Source organism: Juglans regia, chromosome 7 (assembly GCF_001411555.2).
Source record: "Juglans regia cultivar Chandler chromosome 7, Walnut 2.0, whole genome shotgun sequence".
Taxonomy (NCBI): domain Eukaryota; kingdom Viridiplantae; phylum Streptophyta; class Magnoliopsida; order Fagales; family Juglandaceae; genus Juglans; species Juglans regia.
The window spans coordinates 51,481,800-51,502,364 of record NC_049907.1 but is presented as its reverse complement, the minus strand read 5'-3'; the positions used below and the strand labels follow the sequence as shown (position 1 = coordinate 51,502,364).

The following is a 20,565-nucleotide window of genomic DNA, read 5'->3' as shown; positions in this document are numbered from 1 at the left end:
CAATTATTAGATAAAAAAATCAAAGATTTGAAATTAAAAAAATATTTATATTTGAGTAATGTTTAGAAATAAAATTATGAGATAATTTGAGATAGTTATATTTTCCAAGCAATATCTTAGTTAATCCTCATTGTTAAGTATAAAGGCTAAGCGGTTATTTAGTTATTTCTAAATGATTTAATACCTAAGAAGCCCTTGATTCTAATTCAAAGATAAATTCACTTTTAACCTATTATTATCATCTAATAATTTATTAAATCTTGTAGGCTCAAACTTAACTTACTTAAGGTTTCGTTTAGTTATGCAATTTAGATGATATGAGATATTTTATTAAAAGTTGAATAAAATATTATTAAAATATAATTTTTATTTTAGAATTTGAAAAAATTAAATCATTTATTATATTTTATATGAGAGTTTAGAGAAGTTGTAAGCATGAGATAAAATGATTTTATGTATCAAAATTGAGCCTAAGCATTCGCGACTTTCTATCAACTAAACTCTTGTATAATTCTTAACTGATAGATGATTATTATGGTTACATTTATTATATTTTTAAGTCGGTGTGTAGAGCACACGATACATATCACTTAAATGATAAGATTAAATTGTAAGATTATAAAATATGCTTGAGGTATGATTTAGGTCTCGTTTGGTTACATATATGAGATGAAAGTGGAATAAAATATTGTTAGAATATAATTTTTTAATGTTATTTTTGTTTTGAAATTTTAAAAAATTGAATTGTTTATTATATTTTATGTAAAAACTTGAAAAAACTATAATGATTAAATTAGACGAGAGATCATTTGTGTAACGAAATATTAAGTTACATTTAGTTACAAAACTCAGCTGAGTTCATTCTAATTTTAAACTGAGTCTAATATCTAAATACACAACTCTTAAATTACTAAACTCATCTCAACTCAAAATATCCTTACACGTGAGACCCACAACTTTTTTCAACTTAACACATCTTTATACGTGAAATTTATATATTTTTTTTAATTTCTCATAAAAGTACTACATTTATCTTAACATCTAAATATATTTTAAACTCAATTTAAATAAATTATACATAATTTATTTTATATTTATCTTAATATCTAAATATATTTTAAACTAAATTATACATGATTTATTTTATTATTTAATTTATTATTATTTATAAAGAATTGAATTCAGCTTAACATTTAATAAAACTTTTCTTATGGTCACGATTTCCGGCTCTCCTTCATTTTTAACTCGGAAAAAAGTCCGTTAATAACTTAATCCTTTTAGCCAAACAGTGTGAATTATAGGGACTAGGGTAAACCCACTATCACCGTATCACGTCAATCCCTCAAACATAGGAAAAAGAGCGGGACATCACCCTCACCCTCACGCTCCCTAGTCTCTACTTCCCTCTCGAGTCTCCAGGCTATCCTTTTCTCCCACTCAACGAGCCAACTCGGTCACTGGTCCAGCTCACACAATGTCGGTGGGGGCTCGGCAACTCGCATTGCTTGGCGAGTTCAAGCCCTTCGGCTTAATTGCCGAAGCCCTGGACGGAAAGCCCGCGGATAATTTCAGCGAAAAGTTTGAATACTTCCTCTTCGATCCCCAGCTCGTCCGAGAGAGAAACGAAGCCGGTGAAACAGACGCATCGGCCTCGGCGTTCAGCGCGCGGAGCGATCACGAACTTTTCATCAGAGGGAATCGGTATGTTTTTAAATTACAATGAGAAAAAGTGTTTAGAATTCGAAGAAGGTTTTCTTTATCTTTGTGTTGAATTGGATAAAAAGGTTAGTCCGCATGGTTAGGGTCTTGAATTTAGAACGTTTCTCAATTTGAATTCTGCATTAGATCTCTCAGTTTTCAACCAATAATCAAAATTAATTCCTAGATTATTTAATTCGTAAGTATTGCATGCGCTATTGGTGTCACATGCTACAGGTCTAACAACGCATTAAGTGTATGAACAGCTTGTCTGATTCGCAATATTTAATCTGCCCGCTCAAATGGAGCTTCTTACATTAGTTTATTTTGGTTTAAATGTTGTCATATGTTCTTCGCTGTGCTTCACATCCGTACGCAATCATTTATCTTTTTAAATTTTATGAAGGTTTTGGTAATTTTCTCCACTCATTTGAAACAGGATAATATGGACCACTGGTGCACGAGTATTTAAGAGATTGACCTTACCCTCCACCGTCATTAAGGTACTTATTTTCTACGGTGCAGTATATAGGTTCAAGCTATATATCTCTCATTGTTACTGTGAAGTTTGGTAGTAAATACCTTCTATAAATGATGTCCTTGCCTGTTTTTTGTAAATCTAATAAATTACCAATGTATGCTCTAAAAAGCAGTTAGTATTTAAATTAGGACACCTTGCAGGATAATCATAGCTGTATACCATGTAATCGCCAAGTGCATTGTTTTTCTTCTGGCTTTGCTGAGATATCATACTGATGTTATTTCAACGAGGATGCTTTGTTATTACCAATATTGTTGTTTATACTTTATACTTGCACAGTTCTTCACATAGAGTGGAGACCTAAGTCAATTTCGTTATTATATATTTCTGTTTTATCTTTGATCTGTGTCTTTAATTGAGGGAATTCACACTGAAGGGTGTTTAGACCTGCCTTCCCCTTTTGAAATTTGGTTTTTATTTAATTTCTTTATTTTGTCTTCATTTTCTATTGTCTACTTGGATGGCTTCATTTCAGAGTTAATGTAAGGCATATAATTTTGATGTGTCTATTTTCATAGGACTGCTAGGGATGACACTGAATCACTGGCTAGTGGCGTTCAATGTTTGCAGGTTAAAATTAACATGCCAAGAATTATTGAAATCTGTTATAAGAAAATGAATGCAAGTTCTTTGCAATAACGTGTTTTGTTATGAGTAAGAGTTCTTTATAAAAAAAAAAAAGAGTAAGAGCTCTTTACTAAGAGCGCAGAAGGCATAACCCAGCTTTGCAGCAAATATGTTTATTGACTTGTCTTGAGGCAGATGCTATTTCAGCAAACTCTTTAGACAGTTTTTCTCAATTTTTTTTCATGATGTTTACAGTTCTTGTTTATGTACAGATAAATCATTAATGCATCATTTCTTTTCTCACCTTGTTGTTAAGTTCTGTACATAAACAAGAACTGTAAACAAGATAATCTATGACGTAGGGCAATTGGTTCCATAAGAACTGTAAACTTGATGTTTACAGTCCAAAACAATCTGTGTAAAAAAGTCACGGCAGAGGGCAATTGGCAATGCTTATGGAACCAACCCTGCATAATCTATATATGACCAAGATGAAGCCAGGGAGAAACTAAGAGGTCCTATAACATCAAGACGCAAGATGCTTAACAATCAACCATCCTCTCAGTTGATATCCCTACAAAGTAATATTACCTACCCCATACAGCACAAAACACTCTCTTTACCACCCAGCCCTTCTCAAGTTTTACAAGAAGTACTTGGGCTTTGCCTTCTCTTATGAATAAAACTTCTTGATTACCTATAAAAAAAGAAGTTTAAGTTCTGTTTGGTTGTCAAAAACTCGGCAGATGCTTTTTTTTTCCTATCATTATGTATTTTTTTTAGGCATGATATTTGTTGGATTTTGCTCCATTTTACTGAAGTGCTAGTTTTGGAAATAATTTTATCTCAATTCTAGGTGTGTTGGTGTCGTTTGGGTGACATGGATGAAACTCAGCTTTGTGTCTTACAAATGGATTCTTTAACAATTTACAACACATCAGGTGAGCAGACCAGTATTTTTTCAGTAGTAGTTTAGTTACTTGATAATACTTTTTTTTTTGTTCCTTACGACGTGGCTCTCCTGCAATGAGATGAAAAAAGTATTCTAAATGTTACTAGCACTCTTGGCACTTCAGCATCCACAAGATACGAATCTTGTAAATCCGGATTGGAATGACGAATCTTGTTGCTTTGGAATCTCTAATTAAAACTTGATTTTTTTTTTTTGGAATGATTCAAAGAAAAGGACATATCAATCCAGATTGGGATGACAAATCAATCCAAATTGAGATCATGATTATTTGGCCAGCATACTTGTTAGAACCAATGGAATGGTGGGTTGTGTTCTATTTCTTTTTAATGCTGATGTGGGAGGACTAGAGTCAGCACCTGAAAGTTCTTACTCACTTGTCCTGTGTATGCTAGAAAGGAGAAAATCTGGTTCTCCCATGCAATATCTGGGACCCATAATGTGTAATTCTTTCAAGCTGTTTTTTTTCCTCCTGAAGCACCTTGTTCATTTCATGGTATGTGTGGAAGCTGAGTTCCTGCTTTGTTTAATAGGTGAGGTAGTATCTATTCCTCTCCCTCGTACCATCACATCGATATGGTCTCTGCCATTTGGTTTATTATTTCAGCAGGCAGCTGAAGTGTATTCATCAGCACATATTCCTTTTTCATCTTCAAGTCCTCCCTTATTGGGCGCACGTGACATACCCCGTCATAGGAGAGAAATTGGTCATAGTCCACAACATAATTTTGGAATTTTGAATGCATGTGATAACATTTTTAATGGAGACACAAGTTTGATGTGCTCACATCTAATTTTAAAGGATCCGCTGGAAGAACTGCAGGTATGTTGTTTTAACTCACTTACTAATAATTTTCTTGAATTTATTTTCTTGGCCTTTTATTTTGTTTGCTTCAGACATGTGCTAGGTTCATAACTTCTTCCTGGAGACTTGTTTTTGCTGATGAACTTTTAGTATTTCCTGTTTTCTGTTTCTTGTTGATAAGTGAAGTTTGTTAATTGAAATTTTCAGCTGACTTATATAGAAGAGAGAGGAAAATTGAACATAATGAAGGAATTTGACGAAAGAACAATATGGACTAGTGATCAGATTCCTTTGATGGCATCATACAATAAAGGTTTTTATACCTTACTTATAATAAATTTTAGATTGGCCCCTTCTGGTCATGCATAAAAAAAAACTCTTAATCATATTTCACATTCGTCAATTCTTATATGGTCATTTTTTATGCAGGAAAGATGCAACACTCTGTGTGGGTTGCAGAAGCAGTTAATCCCAACCTTGAAGTGGCAAATGCTAGTTTAACTAATGCAGTTCCTGCTGATGTATTGCCAAAACAGTTCTCTTTCCGTAGAATATGGCAGGGTAAGGGTGCCCAGGCAGCTGCTTGTAAGGTATCACTGCACTTACTGATCAATGTTGTCTTTTAAATGAAACTTTGATTAGGGAATAAATTAACGATAATATTCATCCCTCTTTTCTCTCTTAGTTTTAGTTTTTTTACCTCTTTTCTCTCTTAGTTAATTATATAACCCTAAAGCATTATGAAAATGCATGAACATCAAAAGATTTTTTCTCATTAATGGCTTGAAACTCTATTAAGGTTCCAAAAGGCATTATCTCATTGTGATCTTATCTGATCGATCTTGATAAACTGCAATTTTCTTTTTAAGCATTTGACAATAACATCTTCATATTAACATACTGCCCGCATTTTTCTTTTGACTTTTTTCTGTTCTTTAATGTTTTCAGGTTTTTCTGGCTACTGATAATGATGCAGCTCCTGTAATTTGCTTTCTTCACCAAGAGCAAAAAAAATTGTTGGCTGTAAGGCTCCAAAGTGTTGAAATAAATAATGAGATTCTCTTTGACATAAAACCTGACATGAGCTGGAGCATACCTGCTGTTGCAGCTGAACCTGTAATTGTTACACGCCCGAGGTAGAGTTGAGTTTTTTTTATCTGTTTTTGGGCATTAATATTGATATTTTTTAATATAATATTGCGGACCTGACTTTCTTTGCCCCATCCCTTCTACCATATTCTTTTTTCTTTCAGAGTTAAAGTGGGATTGCTTCCGTATTCAGACATCTTTGTTTTGACTCCAGAAAATGGCCTTCTTCTTTATGTAAGCTATATGCATATGCCCATAACATGGCTTATATCAATTCTGTTAATCTTCTTTTATATTCATTTTCAGTGTCTAATTGATTTTTATTGATAATTGTGTCTAATTGATTTTTATTGATAATTGTGTCTAATTGATTTTTTATTGCTGCATATGTCATGATATTTCCATGCTATCTTCTTTAATATCACATATTGCAAGTGCTGTGCCTTTGAAATGAAATAATGTCATGTTTGAGTATTTGTGAAGACACTTTGTTTTTAGTGCCAATATTATTAATACATATGCTTGCACATGCCAAATCTCAAGTAGAGTTTCTGTTCTTATACCGGTAAAGTGTTTATGTTGTTGCATAGGCGAGATACTCTCGTATATGTCCTGTATGCTTGGGCCTTTGTCAATTTTCATGATCAATAAAATTTTGTTTCCCGATACAAAAAGTGTTTATATTGGAGTATTTTTTAGGCAGTTTGCTTTTTACACTAATATGATATCTAATTTATTAATGCTAATCTTTTTTTTTGTCTTAGAGAATTATGGAATTAGTTATCATATCCTAAATACAATTAACAAGGCGTGAAGCCCAATGGGAAGTTTGGCTACTTTCTTCCCTTGACGTTCCCAGTATTGTAATGCATATATATGATTTTGATTGAATTTCTCCTAGGCAAGTGCTCACTGGCAAAAAGGAATTCACGTGGCCTATCCAAGATGATTGTTCTTAAAGTTTTCCGTTGATCTTCAGTGTAACCACGTTTTATCCCATACATAATGATATTAATGTTCTTGTTCACTTTTCTATACAATTGAATGCCTGCCCTGTCGAAAATCTTATTGCATCTTGTCTAGTAGGCAAATGGCTTAGTTTCCAATGATTTCTAGACTTGCATCTAAATATTCTCATTTTAGAGAAATAGATGAACAATGGTTTAACAATGAGTATTGCCTAGATTCCGAGTAAAGAAAAGTATTCCATCTTCTCTGGTGACCGGCACATCTTTAAAGAAGAAGATGATTATTGATTTAACAATGGGCGATGGCTAGACTTTTTTAGTAAAGAAAAGTATTATGTCTTCTACGATGACCTAACACATATTTTTGACAAAAATCCTTTACTTTTCATCACTAGTTAAACAACAAAACAGAGCATGGGTTACTCAAATAAGTTATTCATTGAAGCTAAGATTTTGAGTTAATAGCAATGAAGAAGGTATCAATGTTACGTATATTGGAAAAGCTGTATTGTTGGATAGAGCTAGTGTGGCTTGGTTGTTGGGGGTGGCAGAAGCCCTGTTTCAGGTGGAGGGGTTGAAGGAATTCGTGGAAGAAATTAGCCAAAGTTCTAGCTATTAGGCTGATAATAAGGTTGGAAGAGATTATTTCCAAATCTCAAAACTCTTTTATTAGGGGTAGTTTGCCAATGAATGCCTAGTCAATAGAGCTAGATTGACATGGATTTTGAAAATTCCTATGATCATGTTAACTAAGAGCTTTTGCTATACACATTGTGGACGTGTGGCTTTGGGGTGAAGTTGTGCAAGTGGGTATCTAGTTGTGTTTATGGCCAAGTCCATTTGACAATCTGTTTTTAGCCATTTCAAGTTGAATTGGGTCATGTCTCAAGGGGTGGTGCATCTTTCCATGTGTGGTTGGTTTGCTGAGCAACATAGTGTCACTTTGTGAAAAATGATTCTCATTTGCTTAATGTGGTGCATTTTGAGGGAAAGGAATGAGTGAAGCTTTGGGATGTTCGAGGAGACGGTGGAAGAGCTAAAGGATTACTCTTTTAGATCTGTTATCATTGGATGGTAGCAAACTCATTTTCTTCCAGCTTTGGTTTTCAGGATGTTCTTGCTCTTTATACTATTCTAGCGTGGTGCATCTTATGTATACTTCCTGTGTACTTGGCAGTGCCTTTTTGCTCATTAATAAAATTATTTTTACTTGATCACTCGTTATAGATAAAACTTAAATTTATCTTATAAATGAAAGTTCATTCAACAAGCTTTTTTACTGTTTTTTTCCTTTTCCTTTACAAGACACAAAGTAGTTGCTAAAGTTGGGTGTCTTTCATGAGATGTAGAATTGACATATATTTTATATTTGCAGTCAGGAAAGCAATGCCTTTGTAGGTATGTGTTACCATCTTGTTTGAGCAAAACCCGAGTTTCACACAATTTGGATTTTCCCGAAACGTCATTTGCGTCGCATGACTTAAAGATCATAGGATTGGTCGATGCTGTTGAGGGACGTATCAATGTAATAGTAAATAATGGACAGGTATGCTTATTTATATATTAGGTATGCTGTTGAGGGACGTCACATGTCTTAAGTGACCTGCTCTGCAAATTTTCTTGATAATCAAATTACCTGATTTTATTATTGTATTTGGGTCAATGTTTCTATCTGTTTATCCTATAAAAAAATGTTTGTCCAGCAGGTCACTTATCTGTTATGGCCTTGATAATTGGGTCAATGATAATCCATTTAAGTTGTTTGCTTTGATAGACGTTGCTATGGCCTTGACAATTTTTATCTGTTTGATTCTTTGTCCAGATGTTTCGATGTGCATTTCGAAGAAGCCCTTCATCTTTGTTGTCAGATGACTGCATCACAGCAATGGCTGAGGGGCTCAGTTCAGATTTCTATGGTCATTTTCTTGGTCTTCTTTGGAAAGATGGTGACTCTGCCTATTTATCAGATGCTGATTCTAGTGTTAATTCAGAATGGGACTCTTTTTGTAGCATTATTATGAAAATGTGTAAAAGCTCGAGTGGCGTTTCTCAAGATTTTTCAAATTCGGTGTCACCCTCATCGTGGGAGTTTCTTATTAACAGCAAATTTCACAAGAACTACAAGCTTAACTCTTTTACTGGAATTTCTTCTGGAATATCACTCGATGTGTTGGGATTTTCCACTAAGTCAAATTCAGATGATGCACAAAGTTTGCAAAAACCAATTTATTCTGAGCTATTGATGGAGTGTTTGGATTCTCTTCATGCAGTATATGAGAGTCTAAAACTGGATATTCTTCGCAAAAGGTTTGTCTTTTCTTCATTTGTAGATTCTTCTTGTTTCATAGGGTTAGGGTCTGTAATACTCCCGAGTCCCGAGTATATACTTCTTGCAAGGTGAATGACTAACAGTAACCTTCCAAGTCATGTGATATCACTAGCATAGAAAATGTGCAGCTTTTTAATATCTGAAATTGCTTTGATCCTTGTCTAACATAAATGCCAAGCATAACTTTAGGACTACGGATAAGCACCGAGGTTCACTTAACATTCAACTCAATTTTCTGATGGATTGCATTAGCTGAAAGGACTCTTTAGTACTTCTAGCATTGATTATCTGCAATTTTGGGCTGATCTCTCTTACACGCTATTTCTTAGCTTGAATAGATTGCAGCAATGATTTTTGGTACATCAGTTCTCAACTTTTTTTTAATTATCTTTTCAATAATGGTTCAATAATTTAGTTGTTGCTTATAGGGACTTGGAGCTTCTGGCAGTTCTCCTATGCAATATTGCTAATTTCTTGGGTGAGGAAAGCTATTTAGATCACTATCATCGTGATTTTCCTGGTCTTTCCAATAAAGTTGGGATGTGTATGACCTCGTTTTCCTGGAAAACTGCTCCAAGTTTATTTAGATGGCTCGAGAACTGTTTGCGACATGGAAGTAGTTCTGCTAATATGGATGATCTTCCACCTTCAGTTTGTAAAGATGGCAGTTCTGTTGTGAGTTGGGCCCGAAAGATAGTCTCTTTTTATAGCTTATTATCTGGTGCTGAACAGATTGGGAGGAAGCTTTCATCTGGTGTTTACTGTAACATTGCCATGGGATCACATTGCACAAATGAGGAGCTTACAGTTTTGGCGATGGTTGGGGAAAATTTTGGACTGCAACAGCTGGACTCACTGCCTTCTGGTGTTTCTCTTCCTCTGCGACATGTGAGTTGGGCCACAATAATGTCTTGTATGTGTATATACTCCGAATGCAGAAAATCTATGCTCTCTTAATTTTTTTGTGGTATGATTTAGAAATGGTAAAGGGAAGGTGATTGTTGTGTAAAATTGAAGGTCCCTATAGGTTTAACTTATTGTGATGACAGCTTTCTGCCAGACATAATTCTGATCGTGAGTTTTTGATAATTGCCTGTTCCATCCCATTGACACACATATTATGCTTGATAACAATATGGGACACTCTTACAATTGTATCATTTTATCTGGAAAAAGTGTAGTTTAATGTTTATTGTTGCACGGCTGAGATGTTTGTTGGCTTTGTAGCCATCATCAATTTCCTAATATTTAGTATAATTCTTGTTTTTGCACTAATTAGGCATTGGATACTTGCCGGGAATCGCCTCCCTCCGACTGGCCTGCAGCTGCATATGTGCTTCTTGGTCGAGAAGATTTAGCTTTGTCTTGTTTGGCGTGCTCGTGCAAATCTAGGGAACTTGGGACCCAAACCCATGTGAACTTGATCTCTATGTCTACACCTTACATGCTGCATTTGCATCCTGTAACAATTCCTTCTGCAGTTTCTGATACGATTGGGTTGGAAAGCACCAAATTGGAGGATACAGATTCTGTAGATGGATCTATGACAGATGGTATGGAGCACATATTCAACTCTAGCACACAGTTGCGTTATGGTCGTGATCTGCGATTGAATGAGGTCAGTCCTTTACCTTTACATTGAACTGGTTATGTTAAGATGCCAATGCCACATGCACCGACAAATTAAGAGAGGAATTTGTGAGTAATGTAACACCCCGATTCCGGAGGTCCAGGGAGTTGACTTCTGTTACCTAAAATCATCTCCCATAACACAATTATATATATTCCAAAGACTCCGTAAAATATAAATTTATCTGTTCAACATAAATATATATGTTCTTCTACAAGGACACCAAATAAATACCTCAACATAACAAATTAAAATCTCCTTAAAGACTCGAAAATATCCATGTCTCATGATACCCATAATAACATAAATTAATAAATCTACCAATGACTCTTCAATAATTATTTGTACCCTTTGGCACTTATTTTTCTATGATCATCACATCTTGCTAATACTTCCTACTCTCGATTTCTAGCTTAACCATCAAAATTATCTAAAAAATATTATGGAGATAAGGAGTAAGTTATCAACAATTCAGTAAACAGAGAACATACTAGTATGTAAACATGAACATTTACAGAGTTCAGAATGTAGAACAAAACATTTTTAGTTTCAGAATGCAAAACCCCAAGTGGTGAAGGCCTTGGTCTTGGAGTATTACTCCCTTCAAGGTCTAAGGTTCAACACCTAATGAGTGCAAACAATCATTTGGGGCCACACCCCCTGGTGAAAAGCCAGCGATTTAACCAGTTCCGTGTAGGAAAACTTCCAACCGAGGTTTACTCTGCAGGGGTGGATCCGAAGAGCCTTGCCTTGGAGAGGTTCCCCGACCAAAAAAAAAAGTTTCAGAATGCAGAATCATGACATGTTATAAAAAATATTAGAGCGAAAGTTCATAAATATTTTTATTCAAAAGTATCATTGACATAGCATAACTGAGTATCACATTATAACAGAATTCCATGTTTACCCCCGTGGTAGGGTTGTGCAAACCCGCCAATCGAGCAGAAACAGAATGTGAAATCTTTCTCTTATTCATTCTCGGAGCTCCGAGTGTGCACACATGAAAGATCACGCAGAAAATCATTTTGCTTTCAAAGTGGGTGCACTAGAAACGAAAAAGTTGGTACCAACCTAAATAGAGGCCATAATTTTACACTGGTGGTAAGGTCAGAGTAGAGCAGAAACATAACCATATATAAAATCAGAATGTCATACCAAAAGTTTTCAGATGCCACACCTTATCAAAACATAGCACTGAACATAATCATATCATCTTCATAATCAATACAAGTTCAGAGCATCTTCACATAATTATGCACAAAAATTCATATTCGCTCTTTTTGCACAGTTCATAAACAGAATGCCAAAAATAACTCATGTCTACACCAATCATGACAGAAATTTTTTTCTCCTCTTTTACCGATTTCATGAGTAATGGAGATAAAATGACTGAGGTTGTTTTTCAGGTTTTCTTTTTAGAACAAAACATGCATATTATTCATAAGATCAATGTAACACCCCTTCCCATAGGTTAGGAATGTTACGTACATCATAACATAACGCCCGGTAAGGAGATCTAGTCTCATAAAATATCTCATCTATTGGATCATAAAACTCGTATAGTATGGCAGTCTTTCATAACATAAAAGCTGAGAAATAAAAGAAATGACATAAGCTAGTTCTATGTGATACCAACACTGCTTAAATGTCTAAATCATACACTAAGTCTCCGGAAATTTATTCTACTCCTTGGAACTCTTGCTCTATATCCACGAAATAATCATCAAGGACATTAAAACATAAAAACAGAGAAACAAACAAACGAGTCGAAGAATCAGTAATAGCACATCATACTGTAAACTTAACTTAGTTTAACATTAGGCTTAATTTTGAAAACTTACATATATCGTCACACATTCACATAACATATATATCATTCATTAGTAACATAAGCGGAATCATACATAATCATGCAATACATGTAACGTGGATGTATGAATGACTGAGTCCATGCATTTCCTAACAATCATACATGAATTGTTCATCTTGTCTTTCACTTATTTAGTGGCCATCATTACATGTGTGCATCGACCCAATTGTCGTTGACCGTATATAACATATCATAACGTAGGGTAAACCATGCTTGGGTCCGTGTTATCACTTAACATATGGTGAACCACACTTGAGTCCGTGACACTGTCTAACAGATTATAACATGTAGTGAAACACACTTGAGTCCGTGTTATCACATATAATATGGTGAACCACACTTGAGTTCATGGCACCGTATAACATAAGCTGTGGTGAAGCACACTTGAGTCCATGTCACTTCAAAACATCATATCGTCCATGTGATTGACCACGCTTGAGTCCGTGACTTGCACATCCACCCATAACTTAAAGCCAATTTTAAAGCTTGCTTGTCATTCATGTGTTTTCTTATTAACTTTAATAATGCATGTGAACATGTTTGACTTCATGAATTACATGGCATGACATTGAACATGGCATATTAACATGAGTCTTACACAACATATCATAACATAGGCATGGCATAACATGATCTAAACATTACATGAATATTACATGGCATAAATGTGATATAATCATAATTCATAGAGGTTCGTGAAAAAGGGCTAACCTTGAATTGGCTCGTAACGTAGCGTAGGTAAATATCACATTTTTCATGCAAAAGCTGAATATTTACAGCGCACATAAAGGTATGATCATACTACTTACCTCTTAGCGTTGCTTCCACAATCTCACGTCATAGTTCGTGACCTATACGAGGCACTAATCGTCACTAACGTTTCTTAGAAAAACGTGTCGTAGCATTCCAATTACTTGGAATCATACCATAGAGATAATTTAATAAATATTCAGTTATACTAAGATTAATAGATAGTAATATTCAGCTTTGAAGACGGGTCAAGCTTTGGTGACTCATAGTGCAGGGAACTATGTAAGTGGTCTGCAGATCACACAAGCCTAAAACCAGCTTGTTGAGATGCACAAAACTTTAAAAGGAGATGGAAACCCAGCTTGTCGAGTTGAAGGCAGCGATCGCTTTCTTGTCTTCGAAAATAGACCTGCCATCAATTGGAGGCAACATGGTCGTAAGAAACAAGCCTAAGATAGGCCCGAATCCTTTTAGCTCAAATAAATGAAAACGAAAAATTGGATTCGGCCCTGTCCCTATAACCATATCCAGGAGAGTGTGGCAGGTCAAAAGGAAAATCGGGTTATTTGAAGTGGGTTCTACGTCGGGTACCGGGGTTGAGACATCCTTAATGGAATGCCCTTCACCACAGGTGATACAGGAAAGACCGATAGTGTGTGTTACACCCTTGGTCAGCCCCAAAGAAACTATGGCTCCCACGTTGGAGTTGAAAGATAATGGTGTAACGCCGAGGTCTGAAGGAGATGTAGGGTCTATCGAAGTTGCACATACATGGTCGCCAGAAGTGAAGGGACTTGCTGCCTACCCAGAATCTCAAATGGAGAGTACCAATGGAGTTGTTAAGGAGGCACGAGATTTGTATAAGGGTTTGTTGTTGGTGCCTTGCAAGGGTGAATATTTAGGACCTGGTGTTCCGTTGGGAACTATGTGAGGGGAAGATGTTGTCCCCTTGGTATCTCTTCCTCCATTAAACAATATAGCTGGATCATCATCGGATTGAGTTTTGCAAAAGGTTAATGATATCCAGCATATCGTGGGACCCTCACATGGAGGATGTGAAGAGCAATTTAAAGCACTACTCACTGCGATTGAGGCGAGCCACTTGCATGATGCCAAATTAAGTTTTAAAAAAAGCAGGGAGTTGAAGCGTCTTTCTTGGGGAATCAACTACGATGCTAAGGGCAATAGCTCAAGTCGAGGGAAGACTAAAGGGAAGGCGTTATGAAGACGTTCTCATAGAGAGTGTTTTCGGGTGGAGTATTAGGAGACGTTTGGATTCGAAGATGATTTGAGATGAGCTGAGATGGATTGTGAATAGTAATGAGATGAGTTGTGAATAGTAGTGAGATTTATGAGTTAAAGTTGCTGAATAGTAGTGAGATGAGTTGAGATGAGCTGAGATGAGCTGAGATGAGTTGAGATGAGCTGAGATCACTTACGAATCCAAACGAATCCTTAGTCTACGGGAATCAATAGGTTGGGGTTGGGGAGATGTGTTTTATTCCAACTCGGGCTTGATGTATTTTGGATAGTTTTACATGGGCTTTTTGGTCATTAGGAGCTCTCTAGTATGGGCTAAGTGTTTTCTTGTATATATTCAGTGTACTTGGTTACTCCTATTGATATATATAATATTTTTACTTGTATAAAAAAGTATAGATACTAATATTATTTAAAACTCGTAACACTGAGGGAGGAGGCTAATGCGACGGCGGCTCTGGGTGGCTGGAAGTCACGGCGGCGCAATGGGAGGTCCTTCTGAACGTGATGGTGAGACATGAGGGAGAGAAGATAAATTAGTCTGGTGCTTCGCACTGAGAAACGGCAAGGCAGAGGGAGGGAGGGAGGGGTCGACGTGGCTTACAGAAGGAGGAGGGATGCGCGAGATTGAGTTTAGGTGGTTGGGTTGGCAGTGTCTGTGCAGTCTGGTGGTGCTCCGACGTCCTTTGCAGTGGTTTACAATGGTAGAATGAAATACACAAGCCAATGAGTCACTGTCGATAAAGAGGGAGAGGGAAAACAACGGGGCAAAATAGAAGAGGGCTTACTGTCGGCGTGCTCTGTGATGGGTTCCGGCGAGGTGGCTGTTTGGTTGCAGAGAGGAAGACTACAGTGGTGCTGTGAGGAAGAGAAGGTTTGATTTTTCTGCGAGAAGGTTTTGGCCGTAATGGGTACTGTGGGTTTGCTGAAGGGAATATTGTGAGGAAAAATTGGGGATTTATGTGAGGGTTTTTGACATGTGAATTGGTTTCCAATTAGGAAACTATTCAAATTTGGGGAAATCAAACAGAGGGATATATTGGTGTACACAATGGAAGAAACCCAATCAAATACAATCATTATCTCAAAGTAGATCTTAAAAATAATAAAAATGCTAATAATAATGATTATTATTATTATTAATATTAAAATAATAATTCCAAACCCTAATTTAGGACCCGTATGTTACAATCAACCTCAGTCCGTTCATTTTATGCAAAGTCTATTATAGGAACCTTGTTTACCTGGACTTTTTAACTTCTTTGAATTTCCTCACAACAGTGTCAAACGAAAATCAATCGTTACCTATAAAATAGACTCAACTTACTTAAATCTCTAATAAACCTTAGATTTTGATATTTAAGCCTAAAATACTAAAATAGCCAATTTTCTTAAAAATCTAAAAATGCTCTTAACTCTAAAATAACATCACTTCCCAAAATCATTGATATCCACTTAATATTCACCTAACACAATTCCAGCTCAATCACAAGTCTATTTAAAAAAATAAGCCCAATTTGAAATATCTGTCCAAATTTTAAAAGTTAAGTCCTTCCCAATTCAATAAGTATTCTGCCAAGTTTTGACAATAAGGGCAGTAACGTAAGAAAAATATTTGAAAAGGGTTCTTTAGTTGCCTTACGTATAATCACGTGACAATAGGGCTTGACGGGCTAACTCAAGTTTGTGGCTTGAGGGAGACTATAAGCTGAGAAGCTTGACCAGTGAGTGTGGCTAAACAAGTGCGGGAGCACCTAGAGACCTGGTTTTGAAAGGAATGCCTAATTTCAAAACCCTCATGATGTTTTGGTTTTTGGGTAATCTCATAAAAAGAAGCATTGAAATATCGGTTGGTATGCGGGGGCATCCATGCATAGTAGGCTTCAACCAGTTAACCATTCATATCTATCTGGCGGGAAAGTCACATTTCTCGAATGGCTGACCGATAGGTTCTGGGGTAGGTCCAGTTGATCATTCACTAGCTTGATTAAGGAAGGGTTATTTTCCCTTTTTTCATTTAATGACTCCCTCTACGCGGAATGAAACTGAAGTCTCACTAGAGTGTGAAGCCGTGCGACAGAGGCCTTGGACTCAACAAGAGAGCAGCTTGTGACGGCGGATCTGGGTGCTGGAGAGAGAGAGAGAGAGAGTGAGTGAGTGAGTGTGTGTGTGTGTGTGTGAGGACGAGAGAGAAAGAGACAAAGGCTTACGGCGCAATAGTGATCAGTTGGGGCAGTGGGTGGTAGCTTCTATTGCTGGCAGCGTTTGGCTTTGTTCTGAGGAGCACAAATAGGGGCATGTGCGGTTGATGTGTGGAGGAACTAGGGCTGTTAGCGTGGATGTGGGTTGCTTTGTTTTTGGGTGTGAAAAATAGGGCTTGTTGTGCGGTGCAACCCTGTTGGCTGAGACGTGGAGAATCAAGGGTGGCTTAGGGCGGTTCCTATGGCAGCGTGGCTCTTAGTCTTCTCGTGGCACTGCTGTACAGTGGGTGATTTGGTGCAGCGACGCCATGGGACGTGACACAGGGTTGCGTCTCGGGCTGGGCTCGTTTGTGGCAGTGGTTGTGGGTGTTGTGTGGCTGTTCCACGGTGGTCTTGTGGTTGATGCTGGGATGTGAGAAAAAAGAAAAAGAAACGTGCAGGCTGAGTGGTGGTGGCCGTGAAGAGCTGCGGCTTCATCGTGGAGGGGTTGTCTTGCGAGGCAGCTGCTTGTCCCTTGCGAGGCTGCTGATCCGTGCGACAGAGACGACAACTACGTGGAGGAGGGGTTTTACGGAAACCCAAGGCTGCGGCAACCCTAGCTTGGAAAAATATGAACATGCAGGCTACATATATATATATATATATATATGTATATTTACACACCCTGCTGTGAACCTTAGTAGGGTGGAGACATGCATGACATGGAAACGGCGTGGAGACGTGCATGGTGTGGATTCTGATCTTTGATTCTTACGGGCTTGGGTTTTTGGGCCCATTTGAGAGTAATTAAGCTCACAACTTGGTAGCGGGAATTAACAAATGGACTAGGCTGGCCGGTTAGAGCAGTTCAAAAATTTCTTTGGCTTGTCCGTAATTTTCTCATGGGTCGACTATTTTATCGATATTAATGGGCCTCGACTCATTCTAAAAATAATACAACATGTACTCATTCTAAAAATAATACAACCTATCCCATACAAATATCAAATGATTTTAACCTAATTATCAGGCCCAATAAGAATCCACATCCCACCAAAAAAAATAAAATTTAAACCCGTAGCCTATTCCAAAAATTATTCGTTAATCTCAAGTGGGCTTTTCATACGTATAAACCCAAAAATTTTTAGAATGCGGGTTTGGTGCTGGGCTTGGGTGTTACAAGTAAATTACACTTTTCTTTTTATCAGTACATCAGTTATTAATATGCGATTGTTTAATAAGGTGTCTGTATGTTTTATTGAGCCTGTTACGTAGCCCTTCAACCTTCATGATCTTGTTTGATTTTTCTTTCCATTATCGTGAATCTCCTTGGAAGACTGTTAACCTACCTCACACTTCAATATAATTTTGTTTAACTGCATTTTTTCTATAATTACAGTTGCAATATAATTTATTCTTTTAATAAAATCTTTGGTTACTTTTAAAAAAAATGTTTAAAAGAAAATTTTAAAATTCAGTTCTATTGTCTGTGTCTAATAGCTCCTTTAATTTCAACTAGGTTCGACGACTTTTGGGCTCTGCCAGACCAGTGGCAATTCAAACATCTAGTAATCCTAGTGCCTCTGATCAGGACCTCCAACAGGTACACTTTATTTGTCATCTTTGATTTTCTCTTATTCACTTGTGCTGGTAGCGGAGAGGTCGGTGCTTGTGTTCTGGCTCTGGGGGGTGTTCCCTTTCTCCATTATACAATCTGATATGGTTCAGAAACTGTCATCTCTAGAGAAAGTCTTGTTTTATGGCTGTTATCTGAGAATCAATAGAAAACACTTCTTCTTTTTTGCTTAATTTACTTCAGACTTCATGCTGGAAAGTGTCTGATATTGCTACGATTAAGAATTATATAGCACCAGATGAACTTTTAAGCATAAATGTATACAAGCCTTCATAATCTGATAAGAATCTTCTTGACATAGCATTGTAAGGAAGGTGCTGCTATTTGGAATCTGTCTTGCCATCATCTACTTTTCCCATGCCTCACAACATCAGAGTTCCTTGCCTGGACAAGTTAATAGCTTGATTAATGCTTCGATGAATTCATAAAATTAAATATTGGTTCTGCCAGTATTCTTCATATCTTCTACCTGTAGACTTCATTGTTTTTCTGATGCTCAATTAGATGATGCATGGTTAAATTCATAAAATTAAATAATGGTTCTGCCAGTAGTCTTCATATCTTCTACCTGTAGACTTTATTGTTATTCTGATGCTCGTAATTGAACATCACTTGGGCTTACTTGAAATTTCAAACTAATCACTCATGGTAAATCATAACTATTTTGGGGTTTAGTTGTTCAATTTTTTTTTTTAATAAATGTGTGTGGATCCAAAATCGATGAATAGAAGAGCTTCGTGGACTTCTTTATGGGACACTTGACAGCTCATTGCACTTGTGTCCACAAATTGATTTTCCAAACTACTGGTAAGTCTTAGGAACATTGGGATATAGGGACATGATATGCAATATTGCTTGAGAATTTGAGACATGAGTATAGACTCTTGGAGTATTATGGTGTATTCCTAATTGCTTTTCTAGTGTGGGCTTTCTAATTCTTGAAAGCATGATAAGGCTTTATGGCATTGTTAATGAAGTTTAGTGGTTGTATGAACTTTAACAAGAGGCCCACATAATAATAGTTCTTTGCTATTGTGTTCTTTGTTCTTGAAAATATTTGCTCTTTGATGGAATCAAAACCAAACTAACTTGCAGATTTAACCTAAATGAGTTGGGGAACCAGTGTTGCAGAACTTTTAAATAGTTGAATGTGGTTCTTTCTGCACGTACATGAATTCTATAGTGGCTTAAATGATAGGAAAATATTTGTAATTTTTGTATTTCATGGGGATTCTGGTGTTGATATGCTTTTGTTTCTCCTGCTTAATGGACATAATGGTTTTCAATGCACATTTTCTTGCTCTGTTGCTTTTGTTCTTCTGTTTGTAAAGGCTCAACTATGGAACCTTGCTCAAAGAACCACTGCTCTTCCTATTGGTCGTGGTGCATTTACTCTTGCGACCATATATACTCTGTTGACAGAGGTACTCCTGTATTAGCCTCTCTCTCTCTCTCTCTCTCTCTCTCTCTGAGGAAGCTCTTCATAATTTTTTTTGAGATATGCACATTGTTTCAGTTTCTTTTACATATAAATATCTATTCCTGATGGATTGTCTTGAAATTTTTTGTAGGCCTTTACAGTTCCGAAGCTTGTTTTAGCAGGTCGGTTGCCTGCCCAACAAAATGCAACTGTATGTTCATATTGAGTTCTTCTCTTACTGATTACATGGACATGAACATGCAAACAAATGGCTTGTCCTCAGGCCTAAGATCTTTAACACCTAGATTGCTAACTTGGATGAATCGTGAGTTTTCCTGATGAGGGTATATAGAATTTAGTGAATTTGTTTAGTCAGTAGAAATGGTTAACTCCAGTGTAAGGTCAAGCCATTCATTGGCATACTCGTGTATTTTTCTTTGGACTATCGACTTTTTGCATATTTCCCTTATATTATTGTCAAGTTTTACTTAAAGAAAAGAAAGAATTTCAAAAGTTTTGACCTTCATATATCTTACATGTTTTTATTCGGTTGGTTGCTAGGTCAATCTAGACCCGAATTTACGGAATATACAAGAAATAAAATCTTGGCCCGAGTTTCACAATGCTGTTGCTGCTGGACTAAGGCTGGCTCCCCTTCAGGTTTATATTTATTTTGTTAACATCATACAGCACGTGGAGTCTTTTCATGCTAATCTATGCACATTTGGAGGTGTTTGTTAATTAGTTCATGTAAAACTCTTGTAGTTGGTTGTTTTAGTCCATGTTAACTTTTACTTTGCAATGGTTAAATATATTTTTCACTGTGGCACACAGAATTACTGGGATTTCTTA

At 36.6% G+C, this 20,565-nt stretch overlaps 1 protein-coding gene across 1 annotated transcript in view; it reads left to right on the top strand.

The window, feature by feature from the left end:
• The first annotated feature begins 1,335 nt into the window (after positions 1–1,335).
• LOC108991878 (anaphase-promoting complex subunit 1) overlaps positions 1,336–20,565 on the top strand; it is a 36,840-nt gene continuing 17,610 nt past the window's right edge. The window contains exons 1-16 of the mRNA XM_018966278.2: positions 1,336–1,701; positions 2,138–2,201; positions 3,663–3,747; positions 4,310–4,599; positions 4,789–4,894; positions 5,011–5,171; positions 5,530–5,717; positions 5,835–5,904; positions 8,014–8,184; positions 8,461–8,945; positions 9,396–9,855; positions 10,247–10,585; positions 18,177–18,260; positions 19,625–19,717; positions 19,865–19,924; positions 20,275–20,373. Coding sequence (XP_018821823.1) covers positions 1,475–1,701; positions 2,138–2,201; positions 3,663–3,747; positions 4,310–4,599; positions 4,789–4,894; positions 5,011–5,171; positions 5,530–5,717; positions 5,835–5,904; positions 8,014–8,184; positions 8,461–8,945; positions 9,396–9,855; positions 10,247–10,585; positions 18,177–18,260; positions 19,625–19,717; positions 19,865–19,924; positions 20,275–20,373 — 2,982 coding nt within the window. The 5' untranslated portion in view covers positions 1,336–1,474. The remainder of the gene's footprint in view (positions 1,702–2,137; positions 2,202–3,662; positions 3,748–4,309; positions 4,600–4,788; positions 4,895–5,010; positions 5,172–5,529; positions 5,718–5,834; positions 5,905–8,013; positions 8,185–8,460; positions 8,946–9,395; positions 9,856–10,246; positions 10,586–18,176; positions 18,261–19,624; positions 19,718–19,864; positions 19,925–20,274; positions 20,374–20,565) is intronic.